This window comes from Cryptotermes secundus, unplaced genomic scaffold (genome assembly GCF_002891405.2).
Source record: "Cryptotermes secundus unplaced genomic scaffold, Csec_1.0 scaffold236, whole genome shotgun sequence".
Lineage (NCBI taxonomy): Eukaryota > Metazoa > Arthropoda > Insecta > Blattodea > Kalotermitidae > Cryptotermes > Cryptotermes secundus.
In genome coordinates this window covers 190,641-209,507 of record NW_019738958.1, presented here as the reverse complement: position 1 = coordinate 209,507, position 18,867 = coordinate 190,641, and the positions used below count along the sequence as shown (strand labels likewise).

General features: G+C 42.8%; 1 protein-coding gene across 1 annotated transcript in view; it reads right to left on the bottom strand.

Moving 5' to 3' along the window:
* Positions 1-18,867, bottom strand: part of LOC111871397 — an 84,251-nt gene that overhangs the window by 41,540 nt on the left and 23,844 nt on the right. Inside the window, exons 4-7 of the mRNA XM_033754235.1 lie at positions 16,436-16,482; positions 15,306-15,397; positions 7,376-7,536; positions 6,579-7,139 (exon numbers count right to left, since the gene is read on the bottom strand). Of these exons, the coding sequence (XP_033610126.1) occupies positions 6,579-7,139; positions 7,376-7,536; positions 15,306-15,397; positions 16,436-16,482 (861 nt within the window). The remainder of the gene's footprint in view (positions 1-6,578; positions 7,140-7,375; positions 7,537-15,305; positions 15,398-16,435; positions 16,483-18,867) is intronic.

The following is an 18,867-nucleotide window of genomic DNA, read 5'->3' as shown; positions in this document are numbered from 1 at the left end:
ATAAAAAGGGCATTAGACGGGGCACGCGGTAGCGTAGTTGGTTGAGGCACTATGCTACAAGCCGGAAGGTCGCGGGTTCGAGTCCCAATGAGGTGGTCTTTTTTTTTATTACCTAATCCTTCCAGCCGCACTATGGCCCTGGGGTCGACTCAGCCTCTAACAGAAATGAGTATTAGGAATCTTCACGGGGGATAAAGGGCGGCCGGCGCGTAAGGCTGACAACCTCACCGCCATCTTTGAACCGGCTGTCTAGAAAATTGGGGAGCCTCGACTTCTCATGACCCTATGGGCTTTCATGGCCAGTTAAAGGGATAACTTTTAACTTTTTTTAGACAATGTCTTCTCATAACGAAGATTCTGTGCAAGGACAGCCCATGTAATCTGGATAAATACCCCTGCTTTCCTCCCGTATTTCGGTTTGTCTCTGCCTGTCATCAATCCACAGTGTTTGAAATCCGAGGTATGCGACAAGCTTCAACATATGGTACATCTAAGTAGTCTGTAAGCTGGGACCTTATTTATTTCACGGACTAAAGTCAAGAGAGTTTAATTCCTTTCAAAACAGGCAATGCTAAGCAACGACTCGGTAAACATATTACCGTGGAAGCCAACGCGCGCAACAATATGACGTCTATTGTTAGGCAATGGATCATTAAAGACGCCTAAAACAATACGGGACAATAATAGAAGACTAAGTTTTCCGTTGGGTTCGCCCCGAGGCTATATAACGAGAAGTCCCAAGGGAGCAGTTATTTGTTATCAGGAACTTGGTCGAGTTCTGATGGTGGCAGACGAAGGTGATTGAGAAGAAATGGCAAGAAAAGAATTAGCCGGACAAAGAAAACTTCATGTATGATTTGAAGTAACAGTGAGACTGTTATAAAACCGTTGCCACGATACGACTAGCGAAGACTGAGAACTCTAGTGTGTGTGTAACGGTGAACAGCGATAGCTCTGTAATTACGTGTAGTTCCGAGTTGTGTGAATAAGGTGTCAATAAATCCAATCATCCAATCCAAAACCCGTCTATAAATCATGCGCAAACAACCATAAAAAGTGAAAATATTTCTAGGTCCGAAAGTGGCAAGGATGTCACAAAACAGATAATGAAGCAAGACAGTGCATTTATGCTTCATGTAAAATATTTCATATTACACATCTAATTCCAAACGTCATATTTTATGGAGAAAGCACTGGTTAAAAGTACGTATCTGAGGACAGAGGGATTTGGGGGGATGTTTCAAAGTTGGAGCAACAGAGGATTGCAGAAAATAACACGAGGACCACCATTATTTATGCTATTCGAATACTAGGCCTATTCTTGTGTTATTAAATCAAGTTAGATCAAGCGGAAATAAAACGTTCGAGTAAAATTTTGGTTGGGAAAACTAATCGGAGTAGACCTAGGGATATAAGGTATGTGATAATAACACTGAAATGGATCTCAGGGCAATGGGATAAGAATGTGACTACGGGATTCAATTGGATAAAATTAGAACTCCGTTGTAAACATTGTAATAAAAGAAAATCCGTGGTCTGTAGTCCGGAAGCGAACTACACCGACCGAGCAACCGCCGCTTGTCGGCGAAATTAGTGCCCACTTTAGCGGATAGAGGGGTATCGCGTGGTTAGCACAACGGATCCCCACGGCCCTTAATTTCGGTTTTGTAGACCGGAGCCGCTATTTCCTTGAAACTGCTCTTCAATTATCCTCACGGGGCCGCGTGGACCCCGTTCTAGAACCACTACTTCTCAGGAAATCTAGTAGCGCCGGGAATCGAACCCGGAACCTCTGGATCTGTAGCCAGGAACTCTGACCACTAGAACACAGAGGCGGTCAGACATGGTAATAGCTCTTCGAATTCAATACAGACATGCAACATACTGACCAAGTGAATAAACCGAAATATTTGAGGCGAGACTCTGTATCAGGATAGTTAATGAGTTAGTTAGTTAGTTAGGAAGAGAGATTTCACGTCGTAGAGGAAGAGATAGTAGTAAAATAATTAAAGTTCAAAGTAGGCCCTACAAGAGCGATGCGGGAAAGTAGCTCTGAACAATAAAGGAAGAATGCAAAGAAATACAGACATAGAATTCTATATTCGATGACAGTGAAGAGTCGGCTATGTGAAAGTAAGGCTTATGTTATGACAATAAAGCATAGTCCTAGATTACAGGCTGAACAAATGGTTTCAGAACCAGTAGCAGACACGGCGAGACGGCATGCGATTAGAGATAAATACACGATTGTTTGGGCCAGGTCTCATATGATGTGCCTGAATGATGCTTTAGCAAAAAACAGGCTGAACAGGCTGAACCAAGCACATTGTCAATTATGGGAAATATAGAAGGAGAATTGCACGGAAAGCCGAAAATCATGTGCAGAGCAAGTGTAAAGGAGTTATCAGTAGGATTTGGCCTAATGTCTGAGAAAATGAAGGCAATTAGAAATATTTAGATTTGCCTCAAAATTTGTTCCATAGTTTACCAGTGTGTTTAGTGAGAGATTTAAATTGAGATGAGATTGAAATATTAAAATCATCATGAACAATTATTATTATTATTATTATATTATTATTATTATTATTATTATTGCTAGAGGGGTGGGACTAGGTCCCTTGTACAGCGGCTACTTCTGGCCTATTGTACCAGCCCCAGATAATAGGTGAGGGTGATTGTGGAGCAATTGATGGAATGAAAATTGGCAGGGGAAACCGAAGTACTCGGAGAAACCCTGCCCCAGCGCCACTTTGTCCACCACAAATCCCACTTGACCAGACCCCGGGATCGAACCCGGGCCGCCGGGATGGGAAGCCAGCGACTAACTGCTTGAGCTATAGCGCAGCCAAAATGAACTATTAAGATATGAGTGCTTCGGTTCCATTCGTATGGATCATAATAGGGTCCAATGATGGGCTGTTGTGAAGAAGGTACTGAATTTTGGGATCCATAAGGGGTGCAAAAAGGTACATTTGTCCTTGTGTTTAACTAATTAAGCACTACGCCATGAAGGCGTGTGACAGAGTGGATGTATAGATCCACATTTTCTTGACCTCGGCACTAGATGGAGGTGAGTAATCACCTTCAGGCCATGACCGGTTTACCCCCAGGAAAGAGCCCCAGTACCCAATGGATAGGAGGACTAGGGGACCTGAGAGCCGGTCTGGACGACATGGAGAAAATTCTTGACCCTACCGAGAATCGAACTCCGATCCTCCTGTCGTCCAACACGTAGCCAGTCGCTATATCGACTACTCTAATCCGGCTCCTTCCATAAAGGAGGGGGGGTTATTTCTCAACTTTCTGATGGACAGTTAGCTTCCAAGAACTACTTTAATTCATGGAATTAGTAGTTAATTATAACTTATAAATAGGAAATAGTCTACAGTATCATTACACAATGGTCAACACTACAGATTCGTAATAAATAAACCAGTATCACACACGACCCCATATTCGACCTATTAATAAAAATATGCCCTTCATGATAATAAACAAAAGACACTCCAAAATATACCCCAAATATCACCCCTATCAAAATATAACCACCCCCGTTCCCTTGAACATCACATGTGCTAGTAAATACACCCACCATGATATTAAACAGTAGTCAGTACGAACAGAACCTCAGAAAGGAAACAACCGCTATCTCACAGCAAGAAGAAGTGGGATCCTATGCAGGGCACGGCACAACATACACGTAAGCGAAAGAAATCAGAAGTAGAAGAAATAAGAAATAAGACAGGAAAACTAGAAGGTCGCGGGTTCAAGTCCCGATGAGGTAATTGGATATTTTTTTCAATTGACCTAGTCCTTCCAGCCGCACTATGGCCCTGGGGTCGACTCAGCCTCTAACAAAAATGAGTACCAGGAATTAATTAAATAACTTTCCTGGGGAGTAAAGCGCGGCCGGCGCGTAAGGCTGACAACTTTACCGCCATCTTTGAGCCGATTGTCTAGAAAATGTAGAACGCTCAACGTCTCACAACCCTATGGGCCTCGTGGCCTGTTACAGAGATAGCTTTAGTTTTATTTTACTTTCTTACCCACCAAAGCATCTACTCTCATTACAAAACAACTTTACCGCCGTCACTCACGGCGCCACAAAAGGAAAATAGATGAAACACCACTTACATGCGGAAAACCGCCATGTAATATGTAAATAACTATTTACACTACATCATATGACTATACATCACTCAAAATTGGACCATATTAGGAACAACCCTAATCTATTTTAGGTAAAGGTAAATCTGGCACTGTAACAGGCCGTGAAGGCCCATATGGTTGCAAGACGTCGAGGCTCCCACAGTTTCTCTGTACAATTGGCTCAAAGATTGTGATAAGTTTGTCTGTCTTACGCGCCGGCCGCTCTTTACCGCCAAGGAAGATTCCTGGTACTCATTTCTGTTAGAGGCTGAATCGACCCCATGGCCATAGTGCGGCTGGAAGGATTAGGTAAATTGAAAAAATCCAGTGACCTCATCGGGACTTGAACCCGCGACCTTCCGGCTTGTAGCATAGTACCTCAAACAACTACGCTTCAACGCAGACTCCCAGAAAACACGTCTGCTCTAGGATACATCATAGTTAAAATCTGAGGTGTGAAAAACTGAGTTATAACGTTTTACATTCTAAGGTTAATATTCAGATATAACGAAGCGCAAGAATCTTAACGAAATTTGTATTAATGATCACTAATACGGATACACGTGTATACATTTCAATAACAAGTATTGCCTGATGATAATGACGCTGAACCGAAATATGTAGCAGATTTACTTAATAAAGTAATATTGGTTTGTTTATTACGAATTGGTTGTGTTGAATGCTATACAATAACACTATATAGTAACACAAGACAGGATGCGACCACTAAAGATATAAAATAGTCCGTTTGCCGTAAACTTTGACCCTATAAACAGTTTATGGTATTTTCAAAGAAAGAGGCCCAGAAAGCCTTGTCTACATGCTCTCCAATTGTCGCATTGTTACGTCACGGCGTGAGATTCTCCCACACATAAAGAAACTACAAGTGCGCATGACGACATAAATACCTGCTTATCTCGCCCAATTTTCTCACAGAGCGAGACGTAATCAACTTCCTCCCTCCGCTACCTGCCACTGTACGCAGTGTGTCGTGGACTGAATTCAAGTTTGCGGTTTACCCACTTGCTAAGGCCTGTGAAAATGCCGACTGCCTCAGGATTGCACAGTATCCATTGTCTGATACACAGATTTACAGAAGGGGAAGTAACCATTTGCCCAACCGGAGCAAGTTCAAAGACCCCATCCGCCCCTTAAGTTCATAGAATCATGGAAAGATATGTGATAGTGCCTTGCATCACAACCACTATGACATGTGGAAAAGAAGACAATAAATTTACACCGGGTGCCAAGGTATGCAGAGTTGTCGCTCTCTCTCGCTCAGTAGTTCGTAGCCAAGTTCAGTGATGATTCATTTTTGAAGGCATAGTCGTTCATATATGCACCGTCTGCTTTTAGTTCAAAATTTACATTTTGCCCAACGAGAGCATTAATATCTTTAAGAATAAACAGCGGTTATGTCCGCAAACTGCATTAACCGGCTGGACCCCATAATGGAGAAGCAACGTGTTTCTTGTGAGGCAGGAACTGAAATTTCAAGTATTATTTAAACGAAATTCCTGCTGAAAGCGACTTCGTGAGAAAAAATATATCAAAATTTTCAGAAAAAAGCAACACACAAATAGTGACTATTTTTTTCTTAACAGGCTGTAAAGGCCCATAGGTTTGTGAGACGTCGAGGTTCCCATATTTTCTCTAGACAATCGGCTCAAAAATAGCGGTAAGGTTATCAGTCTTACGCGCCTACTGTCCTTTACCCCCCAGGAAGATTCCTGGTACTCATTTCTCTTCGAGGCTGAGTCGACCCCAGGGCCATAATGTGGCTGGAAGAATCAGGTAAATTGAGAAAGAATCCACCACATCTGGACTCGAAACCGCCATCTTCCAGCTTCTAGCATAGTACCCCAACCAACTACGATACCGCGTGCTCCCTTCCAACAACACCGAGAAAGAATAAAACTAGAATGTGTGTTGCTCTTGGAGTTCAAGTAGGGTTAAGAATTCTCTCTACGCCGTCCGCACCGCACCACCCAGCCTCCTACCCAATGGGTACCGGAGGCTGCTTCCCCGGAGGTAAAACGGCAGGGCGTGAATCTTTCCACTCACCTCCAACTAGTTCCGAGGTCAAGGAAATATGGATTTATACATCCACTCCCCCATGCGCCTTCTTGACGTAGTGCTTAATTCGTTAAGCACAGGGAGAACTTTTCCTTTTGCAGTAAGTAGTAATCCCAGATCACTGGACAATAACACATCGCTGCCCCCAGCTACGAATAAGGTTTCTGGGCTTACTGCTCAAATTAAGTGAGCTGGTGTGACTCAGTACCATAACTGGACTACAGGCTAGACGCCAGCGAAACAGGGTTCAGACCGTGCCCAGACCGGTGTAAATATCAACCTGACTGAAAGCCAGAGTGTACATAGGGCCCAGACCGGTGTATATACAAACCAGCCTCATAGCTAGAGTGTACCTAGGGTCCAGACCGGTGTAGATGTCAACCTGCCTCATAGCCACAGTGTACCTAGGGCCCAGACCGGTGTAGATATCAACCTGCCTCATAGCCATAGTGTACCTAGGGCCCAGACCGGTATAGATATCAATAAAACTCTCAGCCAAAGTGTACCTAGGGCCCAGACCGATGTATATACCAACCAGCCTCATAGCTAGAGTGTACCTAGGGTCCAGACCGGTGTAGATGTCAACCTGCCTCATAACCATAGTGTACCTAGGGCCCAGACCGGTGTAGATATCAACCTGCCTCATAGCCATAGTGTACCTAGGGCCCAGACTGGTGTAGATATCAATAAAACTCCCAGCCAGAGTGTACCTAGGGCCCAGACCGGTGTATATACCAACCAGCCTCATGGCTAGAGTGTACCTAGGGCCCAGACTGGTGTAGATATCAATAAAACTCCCAGCCAGAGTGTACCTAGGGCCCAGACCGGTGTATATACCAACCAGCCTCATGGCTAGAGTGTACCTAGGGCCCAGACTGGTGTAGATATCAATAAAACTCCCAGCCAGAGTGTACCTAGGGCCCAGACCGGTGTATATACCAACCAGCCTCATACCTTGTGTGTACCATATGGCTCAAGAGTAAAGCGGTCCGTGAATCAAACCGACCATTCACCCCATCCAGTGACGAGGTTACGAATGCGTAGAGCCATATCTCCACCCCCATATATATCCCCAGGGCGTGGTGCTTAATTAAGCACAAACATAAGTCTGCCTTTAACTTAACTTTACTTAGTCACGAGACACACTTACTCGTAAACATACGGCCCCAATTCATCCAGCACTGGTTTCTTGCCCTCGTTCAGGAACTCCTCAGCATTTGTCACATTGTACACGTAGATCCTGATGATGGGGTTCACTGGAGGCCTGCGCCACCACTCGAAAGTTTGGGATCCATTCCTCAGCACGATCTCCTGCAAAGTTAAGAACGAGTGTTTAGCACATCAGCGCAAATGTAGGCAATGGGCCCATAACCACCATACTGAACTCATTTCGGTCCCGTAGTGGGTTGAGGCACTATGCTACAAGCCGCACTATGGCCCTGGGGTCGACTCAGCCTCTAACAGAAATGAGTACCAGGAATCTTCCTGGTGGGTAAAGGGCGGCCGGTGCGTAAAGCTGACAATCTTACCGCCATCTGTGAGCCGATTTTCTAGAGAAAACGTGAGAGTCTCGACGTCTCACAAACCTATGGGCCTCCACGTCCTGTTATAGGGATAGCTTTACCTTACCTTTTTACCTATAACATTCTACCCTGGTTATAACGGAATGTAGTTGTGATTTTCGGATCGTCAGAGCATGCCTTCTGTATGGACTATCCGCTTCCTGTTAATAGAATTTGGAGCTTCAAAGTCGCTGTTTTAATATTCAAGCATTAGGTTCTCTTCCGAATCAGTCCAGTTTATTCCATTTAGTTAGGCCGATAAAATGTATACAGATGCTGATTTATTCTAATAATATACAATAATTAATAAATTATTTGACGTGACTCGTGTCAAAAAGTATCCATCCTAACAATTTGTATGTATTTCATATCTTTTTCTTCCAAGTTGCGAGTCCAGCTGTTGATAACCATCATTAATGAAGTATTCTAAGAAGAGCAGGCAAATTGTATAATTAATTGTTACAGCGCATTATTTCTGTAATTCGTGTCTATTTGGTGCAAATATTTTCCTTTGTAGGCCTACTTTTTTTCATATGGGCCACTTGCACTTTATATTCTTCCCTCAGAGATATGATTAGGTTTCACAGTCCTGAGAAACAACTGGTAAAATCAGTCATCAAATCACAACAAAAAATTCCGGTCTAGAAAACCGAGATTAACGGCCGTGGGGATCCGTTTCGCTGATCAAGCAACACCCTCTATCCGAAAAAGTTGGCACTAACTTTGCCGACAAGCAGCGGTCGCTCGGTAGGTATATTTCGCTTGCGGATTAAAAGCCACGGAGTTTTAGTTTATCACAACAAATACCAGATGTCCTGCCATAGTTACCACAGCAGGACAAAATCTGACTTGCTTACACTATGACCAGTCACTTGCTGAGTGAGAGATGAAACCCCAAACTTAGACTATGAGTGTGATAATGTGATGCCTATTCAGGGCTATTGCTCACTTCGGGGGTGGGGGCTGTAATAAATCAGTATGGAACAATGGTGGAATAGTTATTAATAATAGAAATAGGAAGACACTCAGATGTAAACTTACTCCAGTGCCACTTCTCATACCACGAAACCCATATGAAGTCACACGACATTGAACATGAGCTTCCTTGGTGATAAACCATCGCGTAATAGCCTGAGCTTTGTAGTAGGACTACCTCATCGAAAAATATGTTTTCATCAACTCAGGATTATGTTTCCACTCTCAGTTACCTGACATCATCATTCTTTGCGAACCTCTCACCGGATAAAACGAACCATTACTCATTCAGCTGTTCCAGTCATAACCAATAAAAGCGTGTGATTATTCCTAGATGTAAGCCGAGGCCGCCAAGTTGTCACTCTGGCCAGAGCAATATTCACGCCTGGCTCATAAACAGCCCCGTCACTCTTTAAGTCTTACAACACAAGTGCAAGACTTCTAGCATATGAATCAGATATCTCGTAAACATCGTCAGGGTCCTTTCTCTTTTTGGATTAGCAAATGAAGCGAGCTCAGGGCTGAAAAAAGGAAAATCTAAGATATTGCTGAAAGCAGACTGTACTGTAAGCCGTCTTCCTTCCTGATACGGCACCAGGCCTGCGTGTCATTGGCATTGTCAAACAGTGAAAGACGCAGCGCAACACACTCGACAAACCTGACAGAAAAATTTCAACAGCCCCATGACGTAAGCCTTAGCGCCTCTGTAATACCTCATTAGGCCAAACACCACACAACAGTGTTGTAGGTAGGAGTACTGTCACGTACCCTGGTGACGTGACAAGTAGTTAGTGGGTTCTCTGGATTCATGGATCGATTTTCTTAACGTCACTAATACAATCACACTCGATTATAACAGTTCACACACTCAACTCCTTCCGGATAACAATCCTTCTCAGCGTAGCTCTGCTTTGTTTTCCAAAGCACGTTGATTCACTCCCGAGTCATTTCGCCTTTTTCTTCCACCTTCTATTGTATTCTGGTCTCTCCTGGTACCACAACTAAAAGGCAGGAACTATAACAGTCTCACTCCAGACATCACTACCATACAGCACACATGAAGTCTTCAAATCACACGTTAAATCTTCTACGAACTTCCCGTGGCTATCTTCCAACGAGAGCTCAGAACTCTCTCACTGTCACTGCACTCTCACTGTCACTGTCACTGAAATGTAGTGCTGTTTGTTTTTAAGATAACGCTTCTGCACGGGCACCACGGAAAGCACCTTCTTCCATTGTTGTGGATGCATGTTTACTGCTTCCTTACCTGTCAACAAACTTCTTATACATATCGGTGATTTTGCTCGATGCGGACCGCATATAAAACACAGTTTCTCTTCTATTGTTACATCTACTCATGTTTACGGAGCCGTTCCATGGCAACGCGTTGATCAAATTCGTTACAGTACTACGAGTACTGTATATCGAACCGCTGTGAGAACTTCAAATCCTGTGTAGTGCTGAACAGGTTGCAGATGTATCCCGGCGACCAGTGACAGTTATCACAGCTCTTTAAACAGGAACACGGACGATGCAGAGGGCTACCAGTTTCAGGAGCTCTTAAAATCCAATATATATCTGCAGTCTCTGAATATCACATTGGGATTCATGTGTCCAAGATATTTCCTTATTGGAGTGCACACTCTTCCGTGCTCTAACGTCATGTAATTCGGAGAAAGCCTGGCGTTTCGGAGGAATACCTTGACTCCATCTTCAGAGTGGAAGAGAAAGCCAAGCAAGGAATCAATAAAAACAGGTGGAAAACTGACGACTACACGGCGCTACAACCCAGAAGACCGTATGCTTCAAACAACCGTTGTGAGAAGTTCAAATCCAACAATTTAACTATTGCTGAGATATGAGATGGTTCATTATCATCACAAAGCCTGCTTGTAATGCAGACCCTATTCTGACGCAGTTCACATTCTCACAGCCTATTTGCATGAGATACATTTTAATAATATACTTCCGATAACACTTAATCCATGCACTGGCCTCTTTCCGCCAGGTTTTCCAAATTGTTCTATGCAATTTTTGCTTTATTTGTCTGTGCTACATATTCCATCCACCTTCGAATTTAAGGGCCGTGGCTGACAGCTACTCTAACAAGAGGCGTATCAGGTGGAGAGAAAACTTACGAACTTCTCTGTTTTCTTTATTGCTAGTGGGGTGGGACTAAGTCCCTTGTACTGCGGCCACTTCTGGCCTATTGTACCAGCCCCAGATGATAGGTGAGGGTGATTGTGGAGCAATTGGTGGAATGAAGATTGGCAGGGGAAACCGAAGTACTCGGAGAAAACCTGCCCCAGCGCCACTTTGTCCACCACAAATCCCACTTGAGCAGGCCCGGGATTGAACCTGGGCCTCTGCGGTGGGAAGCCAGCGACTAACCGCTTGAGCTATGGCGCGGCCAAGTTCTCTGTTACTTTACTCTTCCGAGAAAACTTTACCTTCAAACGAGTGGAATATTGATACTTCATTCTGAGTGAAAGGTCAAGTCGTTTTATCGAACCAATAAAAACCAGCTGGTAGAATCCCTAGGCCTATATGGGTCTAAGTTAAAACACTGCTTAATTTCTTGGAAAGATGAGAAAATGGGCCTGAAATATTTGCATTTATTGGATTTTATGAACATATAAAATTATTAATTTCATAAAGTAGCCGGGATAGTTCAGTCGGTATAGCGACAGGCTACGGGCTGGACGATCAAGGAGTCGGGGTTCGAGTCCCGAGGGGGGATTACAATTATTATTTCTCCATGTCGTTCAGACCGGCTCTGGGGCCCAACCAGCCTCCTATCCAATGAGTACTGGGGGCTCTTTCCCCTGAGGTAAAGCGGTCGAGGCGTGAAGCTGACCATTCACCTCCAATTAGTGCCGAGGTCAAGAGAACGAGGATCTATACATTCACTCCCCATACGTCTTCATGGCGTAGTTCTTAATAAGTTAAGTACAGGGACAACTTTACTTACTTACATTTATTAATTTCATAAATTAATTTCTTAAAACTTATCTTAAACACGAGGCCTGAAAGCGTCTTAAAACAGCCTACAAACCGACAAGGGCAATGTAATTTCCAGAAGTGAATAATATTCAGAATTTTCGAATTTATTATTTTAGGTCCATCCACCCAACTAGTGCCCGTCATAGTTCTGTAAAACTACTGGACAACCAAAAAGAGGTTGAGAACCGGCAGGATTTGTATATATAGTCACTTAGCAAGGACGTTTAAAGACTTGAGTACTTAAACATAATTAGTACCACGGTATTTGCCTGGAGGGTTGAAAAATCCTAATGATTTCCCAGCCTTCCGACTAGGAAGCAGTAACGCCATTATTAATCATGGCTCTTCCCGTTTAATATCGGGAAATCGTGTCCAGGACGCACATCAACTCGACTGGCTCCCGTTCCAGGCTATCAGCATTCCTGATTTGCTAGTAGGCTATCAGAAGCCACGCCTGGACCCCGCCTCGAAGCGAGTGACGGGAAAGCGTCCCGATTTATATTTGGGAATCACAGACATGCGTAATGCGATCCAACCCTGGGGCAGAAGGGCGGGGCTTGGATGATAATTCTTCAGCAGCCGCGCATCGGTAACTGCGTCACTGGGTTTTGCCGTTTCTTGCTTATCGCAATGCGATCCATCCCTGGGGCAGAAGGGCGGGACTTGGAAGATAATTCTGGAGCAGCCGCGCATCGGGAACTGCGTCACTGGGTTTTGTGGTTATTTGCTTAAGTGCGTTCTTTAACGTTCAACGGAATGAAAGGGCTGCTCAGGAACTGAAACAGCTTTACAATACGGTGACCATGTAGGTCTACTTCTGCACTTGTTTTGTTTATGCGCATGGTTACCGGAACCATAACATAAACCCACTGCAGACCACTTGAGGTGTACGACGGCACTTTACCACATCCTCCTACTTTAAGGCACATAGCTCGTTACAGAGTAAGGAAGTTGGATTTTATTAGGCATACTGAATGTAATTAGACCTAATTGCGACTGGTAACCGTAGCTTAAAGACACAGGACTATGTATAAAACATATGAGAAAATGAGAACGTAGTTTTCCTCAATAAAATTAAAGAAATTAATGACAATAGAGCAAATATCGTGTCTCGTGTTGTGCACGCACCCGCAACCTGGAAGGGAACACACAACACGAGACACGATATACACTGAGAGTAAGAGGAACGACTCCCATAGTGGTGGAACTATGCGCGGTGTTAGAATTGGGACAGATAAGATAAATAATCTTAACAAGTTTTTAGTATATAAAAATTTATTATAATTGACGAACATTTTTAAATACATTTTAAATTTTACAATGACATAATGGCAAGCAATGAAATAGATTAACGTAAATGGAGCACCTGATGATGGCACTGTAGTGTCGAAACATGTTGTGAAATAACAAGTGAAATTGAGTGCACTGAAAGACGGACACTGCATACATATCATGAATAAAACAGAGATTATGAATACATGGAAAGAATATTTTGAACAATTATTAAATCAAAATCAGAATATGGAAGATAACGAGGACAATGAAGAAGAAAATATAGATGATGGAGAAGGGGAAGAGGAAGAGATAATAGAGCCTCCAACAAAGGAAGAAGTGGAAGAAGCAGTAAAGGAACAAAAACTAAATAAAGCACCAGGAGGAGATAACATACCAGCAGAATTATTGAAGGCAGGAGGGCAAGAAGGAATAATAGCACTGCACAGAATTATAAATAAAGTGTGGGAAGAAGAAAATATACCAGAAGATTGAGGAAAGAGCATTATATGTCCCATATTTAAAAAAGGGAATAAATTAACATGTAGTAACTATAGAGGTATATCACTACTACCGACAGCATATGAAATTTTAACAAGGATACTAAAAGAGAGACTGGATCCATATATAGAAAAAATAATAAGGGAATATCAATCAGGATTTCGACCCAATAGGTCAACAATAGACAATTTATTCACCCTGAGACAAATAACGGGGAAATTCTGGGAATTTAATATAGATATTTACCTATGCTTCATAGATTTTAAAGAAGCATATGATACAATAATAAGGAAGAAATTAAGGTTGATTATGTCCACTTTTGTTATTCCAACAAAACTAAGTAGAATAATTAACTTAACCATGACAGAAACACTCAATCAAGTTAAAATCCAGAACCAGTTAACAGAATGCTTTAAGACAAATCAAGGATTAAAACAGGGAGATAGTTTGGCACCATCACTATTTAATTTGGTATTGGAATATATAGTGAGGAAATGTAATGTAGATACAAGGAACACAACAGCGTATAAACAAACGCAAATAAGGGCGTATGCGGATGATGTTATTATAGTATCGAGATCCCTAGGAGCAATGAAGGAGACATATAAAGAAATAAAAGCCATAGCAAAAACAACTGGCTTAGAGGTGAATGTAAATAAAACTAAAATGCTGATACAATCTAGAAGGAATCCAAGGCAAACTGGAGAAATTAACATGGAAGGGGACGGGATAGAAATAGTTGAAGACTTCATATATTTAGGATCGAAATTCCATAAAGATGGAGAGGAAAATCATGAACTAACAAGAAGAATAAAACTAGCGAATAATGCATATTGCTCGTTACTATCAGCTTTTAGATCAAAGGATATACACCGAGCGATTAAAACAAAAATATACAAAACAATGATAAGACCGGTGTTTTATTATGGATGTGAGGGTTGGACGCTAAACAAGAAAGAGGAATCAGTCATCAGTTCATTCTAGAGGAAAATCCTAAGACGAATTTATGGACCAATAAAAGAGAATGGGATATGGAGAATAAGATATAACAAAGAGTTATACAAATTATATAAGGAGCCAGAGATCTCAGTGACGATAAAGCTTAAAAGATTGCAATGGGCTGGGCATGTACAGAGAATGGATAAGGAGCGTATCCCAAAGAAAATATTATACAGTACAACAGGTGGTAGGAGACATGCTGGGAAACCAAGAACTAGATGGATTGATGCGGTGGAAGAAGATGCAAAGAAGTTAATGGGCGTAAGGAACTGGAAGAGAGCAGTGCAGGATAGAGAGGAATGGAGGGGCTTGATAAGGGAGGCCAAGGCCCGACATCGGGCTGTTGCGCCATAGAAGAAGAAGAAGAAGAAGAAGAAGTTTTCTTCAATAGACTCTTGAATTCTGAACAAGGGATTAGATAAACGCACAGAGACCGACCACCAGCATAGACGGTGAAGTGACCGAGTTTTCAACATACTCCTCCGACTCTGCTTCCAAAATTCAAGAAAAGCCTATCTTTAAATATACTCTATATAAACTGTACATACTGGTATATTTTAAGGGTCATATGGTTACAAAATTAAATTTTAAGAAAAACCAAAGACTTCTTTGATGTGTGTTAGAGGCCATAGAAATCAGTTTGATTGAGATGTTTTAGCGCACAGTGTCATTAGGTCCACATCCGTGACGGATTTTGGACTTGTGTGCATAAAATAGGGAATAAGGAAGCAGTTGTTTTAAACTTCGTAATGTAATGAAAGAACTTACTTTCTCGATGAAGAAGGAGACCCACGAGGGGAAGAAGACAGTCACGATGGCGCCAAACAATATCAGCACCAGCGCGACCAGGATTACAACCCCTGCAACAAAAAGTCACTAACTTTGTACTCCACATTTAGACCTATGTCTTCGTTGATAGTATCCAAAATCAAAGATTTCTTAACTCAACAAAACATAGTGAACCCTTGATAATCAAGAGTAATTGGGGGAAGAGGTCATCCGGATTAAGCGATAATCCGGATTAGTGAAACAAAAAAATAGCCTTAAAAACAAACTTAGAACAAATATAAAAGGAAAATTTAAGATAAAATAGGCAAAAACGGTAAAGTCATCCCTGAAACAGGCCGTGGAGGCCCATAGGGTTGTGAGACGTCGAGGCTCCCACATTTTCTAGACAATCGGCTCACAAATGGCGATGACGTTGTCAGCCTTACGCTCCGGCCGCCCTTTACCCCCAGGAAGATTCCTGGTACTCATTTCTGTTAGAGGCTGAGTCGACCCCAGGGGCATAGTGCAGCTGGAAAGATTAGGTCAATCAAAAATTTAAATGACCTCATTGGGGATCAAACCAGTGATCTTCCGGCTTGTAGCATAATGCCTCAATCAAGTACTCTACCGTGTGCTCCACAAACTCCTTTAATCTCGCTTGCTACTTACATGTCCAATCCATTGTAACCTGACAGATTTCACTGTCCTAACGACAGGCTAGTTAGGAGATATACATGTACGTATACATGTATATAAACCTCAGAGTTCCGAAGGAAATAAATAAAATGAAAATAAATCTCGAATATTAAAACAAAAATCAACAAACTTTCCAGTACTGCCTAATATTATACCTATTTGAACACCCTGTTGCACTGTATAGATCTGACTTTGGAGTTTCTGCGCAGCCTAAGTGCAACGTCTTTGCCAGTTAAGCCGAAACATGTAATGAAATAGTATCCAAGAAAGGAACAATGAACGACGCTGCACTTAGACGGCGTAAAATCTCTAAGTCAGTTCCAGAATTGCGACAGACTCAAGTATCGAAAGGCCGAAAGCCCTGATTTCACTTAATAATATGTAGTAGGCCTAGTGAAGCTGCTTATTTCTCGAATCACACACCTAATTAATACTTGTAACTGCACGTAGGGCTGTTCTAGACACATATTCCTCAAGTTCCCTTAATGAATGCCATAAACAATGTTAAAAACAGCCCCTAACATATCGCTCAAAGTTCTTACATCGGACACAGAAAGAGGATTAATTAGATATGTGCGGGTTGAGGCACTATGTTCCAAGCAGGAAGGTAGCGGGTTCGAGTCCCGATGGGGTGGATTTTTTCAATTCAACTAATCCTTCCAGCCGTAGTATGGCCATGGGGTCGACTCAGCCTCTAACAGAAATGAGTACCAGGAATCTTCCTAGAGGGTAAAGGGCGGCTGGCGCGTAAGGCTAACATCCTTACCGCCATCTGTGAGCCGAATGCCTAGTAAATGTGGGATCCTCAACGTCTCACAACCCTTTGTGCACCCATGGCCTGTTACAGGGGTAGCTTTGCAAATATGATATGCAGTCTAGTTGAACATAGCAGTCCGGTGTTTCGGAACTTGAAAGGACGGAAATGAGTTACGAAAAAATTCAGTGGTCAGGAAAGCGTCTCGAGACCGAGATTCGAACCTCGGATAGAACGAATACAGAACAGGATTGCGAGTCATTTCACTGTGACGCCCGGTATTATCTAGGAAGCCCAGACTAGACGCACTTACATAAAGAATGTTACAATAGACTGAGTACGGTCGTGTTGGGGAAGCAAGCAGAGGAAACTACTGCAAGCCGGTCACTTGTAATACCAAAAGTATGGGAGGATTGTATGAAACTGGGATTACAGAAAGAACGGAATGGACAGTTGTGGCGCAGGAGAGGGTTCATAGCGGAGTGATGTGAGGATCCTTCATGACTAGATAGCAAGAACAACGGCCCTATTGCACGTCATTGAAGCCAAGAATTTACCGTGCCTCGCGGCCGGCACGTCACGCATCCTGAAGGTGAAGCACCTGCTTACGTCAAGGACAACATGTATATGACATCATCTAGCCCTGCATCGGGTCAGCCAGGGTTGCCAATATCAAGCCTCACAACTGCTTAAATACTTATCCCAAAAAATTCGTTTCACCAAAACCCAGACTACTAGAAAATAAAAATGAATGACAGAAGCAGTGGAGGAAAAGAGAAAAAGGCACAACGAGAATCTCCACAACAGACACCTTTCACGCAGTATTTTTAGGATGACTGGATGAAGAGGAAAGAGTAGGGGAGCATGTAGGTTTGGCCTGCATATTTGTCTGTCTGTCTATCTATCTGTCTCTCTGTCGTTTTATTCAAAGCAGATTTCTGAAGATTTGTCTTCACGGATATAAAGCCATGTAGTACGTCCAAAGTTAAGCGATATTTCGGTGGAACATGTCGCCTCCATCTTCAGGGTTCAATAGTAAATCAAGCAAGGAAATAGCATGCCTACATTATGCTGGTTTCTTATTTCACTTAATCTTCAACTCTGGAGATAGAGGTAACATATTCCTCTTCAACGTCAGATGACTTTCAAAGGACTGACTACACGGCGTTATATCCCAGAAGATAGAAATTTACATAACCACTGCCGTGGGAACCTCCAATTCTTAAAAGTGTACTTCTTATCGCTGAATAGTATTTCGCTTTCTGGTCAAGGAATAGTCTGCAATATGGAGCTGCCTTAAAATAGGACGGCTAAGTTTGCTGTAACAGCTTCAATGAATCATTGATTATTACACGTCAGTGTATAAACTGCGCTACATTTATGCAGAGCAAATCAAATTGCTAGTAATGCAACACTGGCAAGTTTGTGAGTACTAAGCCATTTATTTATATGCGGGTGTAAGACGATTATAGAAATGTCACATGAATATTGATCTGGGTGGAATTCACACCAAGAACCTCAGAAGTAAAAGTCAAGTTCTTTTCCAGTAAGCTAGACTTGCTTTTTGTGTCATTTCATTAAAGAAACGTCAACTAATAAGTGTGGTCCATAGGCACTAGGTGCCGGTCACGGTAGCTGAGCGGTCTAAGGCATGCACTGTCTTCGCTCGCTCGGAAGCCGGAATCGTGGGTTTGAATCCCACTCAGGGCATGGATGTTTGTGTACAGGTAGAGGCCTTGCGACGAGCTGATCACCCGCCCAAGGAGTCCTACCGAAAGTGTAAGATCGAGAAAACCCGAAGTGAACGGAGAAGTTCATGGAGGTAGTCCTAGGCCCACTGGGGCTGTAGTGACAAGGAAAAAAAAATAGGCACTAGGTAAATGTAAAAAGAGGTAAAGTTTTCCCTGTGCTTAACGAATTAAGCACTACGCCATGAAGACGTATGGGGGAAGAGATGTATACATCTACATTTTCTTGACCTCTTACACTAGTTGGAGGTGAGTGGTCAGCTTCACGCTCCGGCCGCTTTACCCCAGGGAAAGAACCCCCGGTACCCATTGGATAGGAGGTTGGGTGGAACGCAGAGACGGTCTGAACGATTTGAGAAGTGCA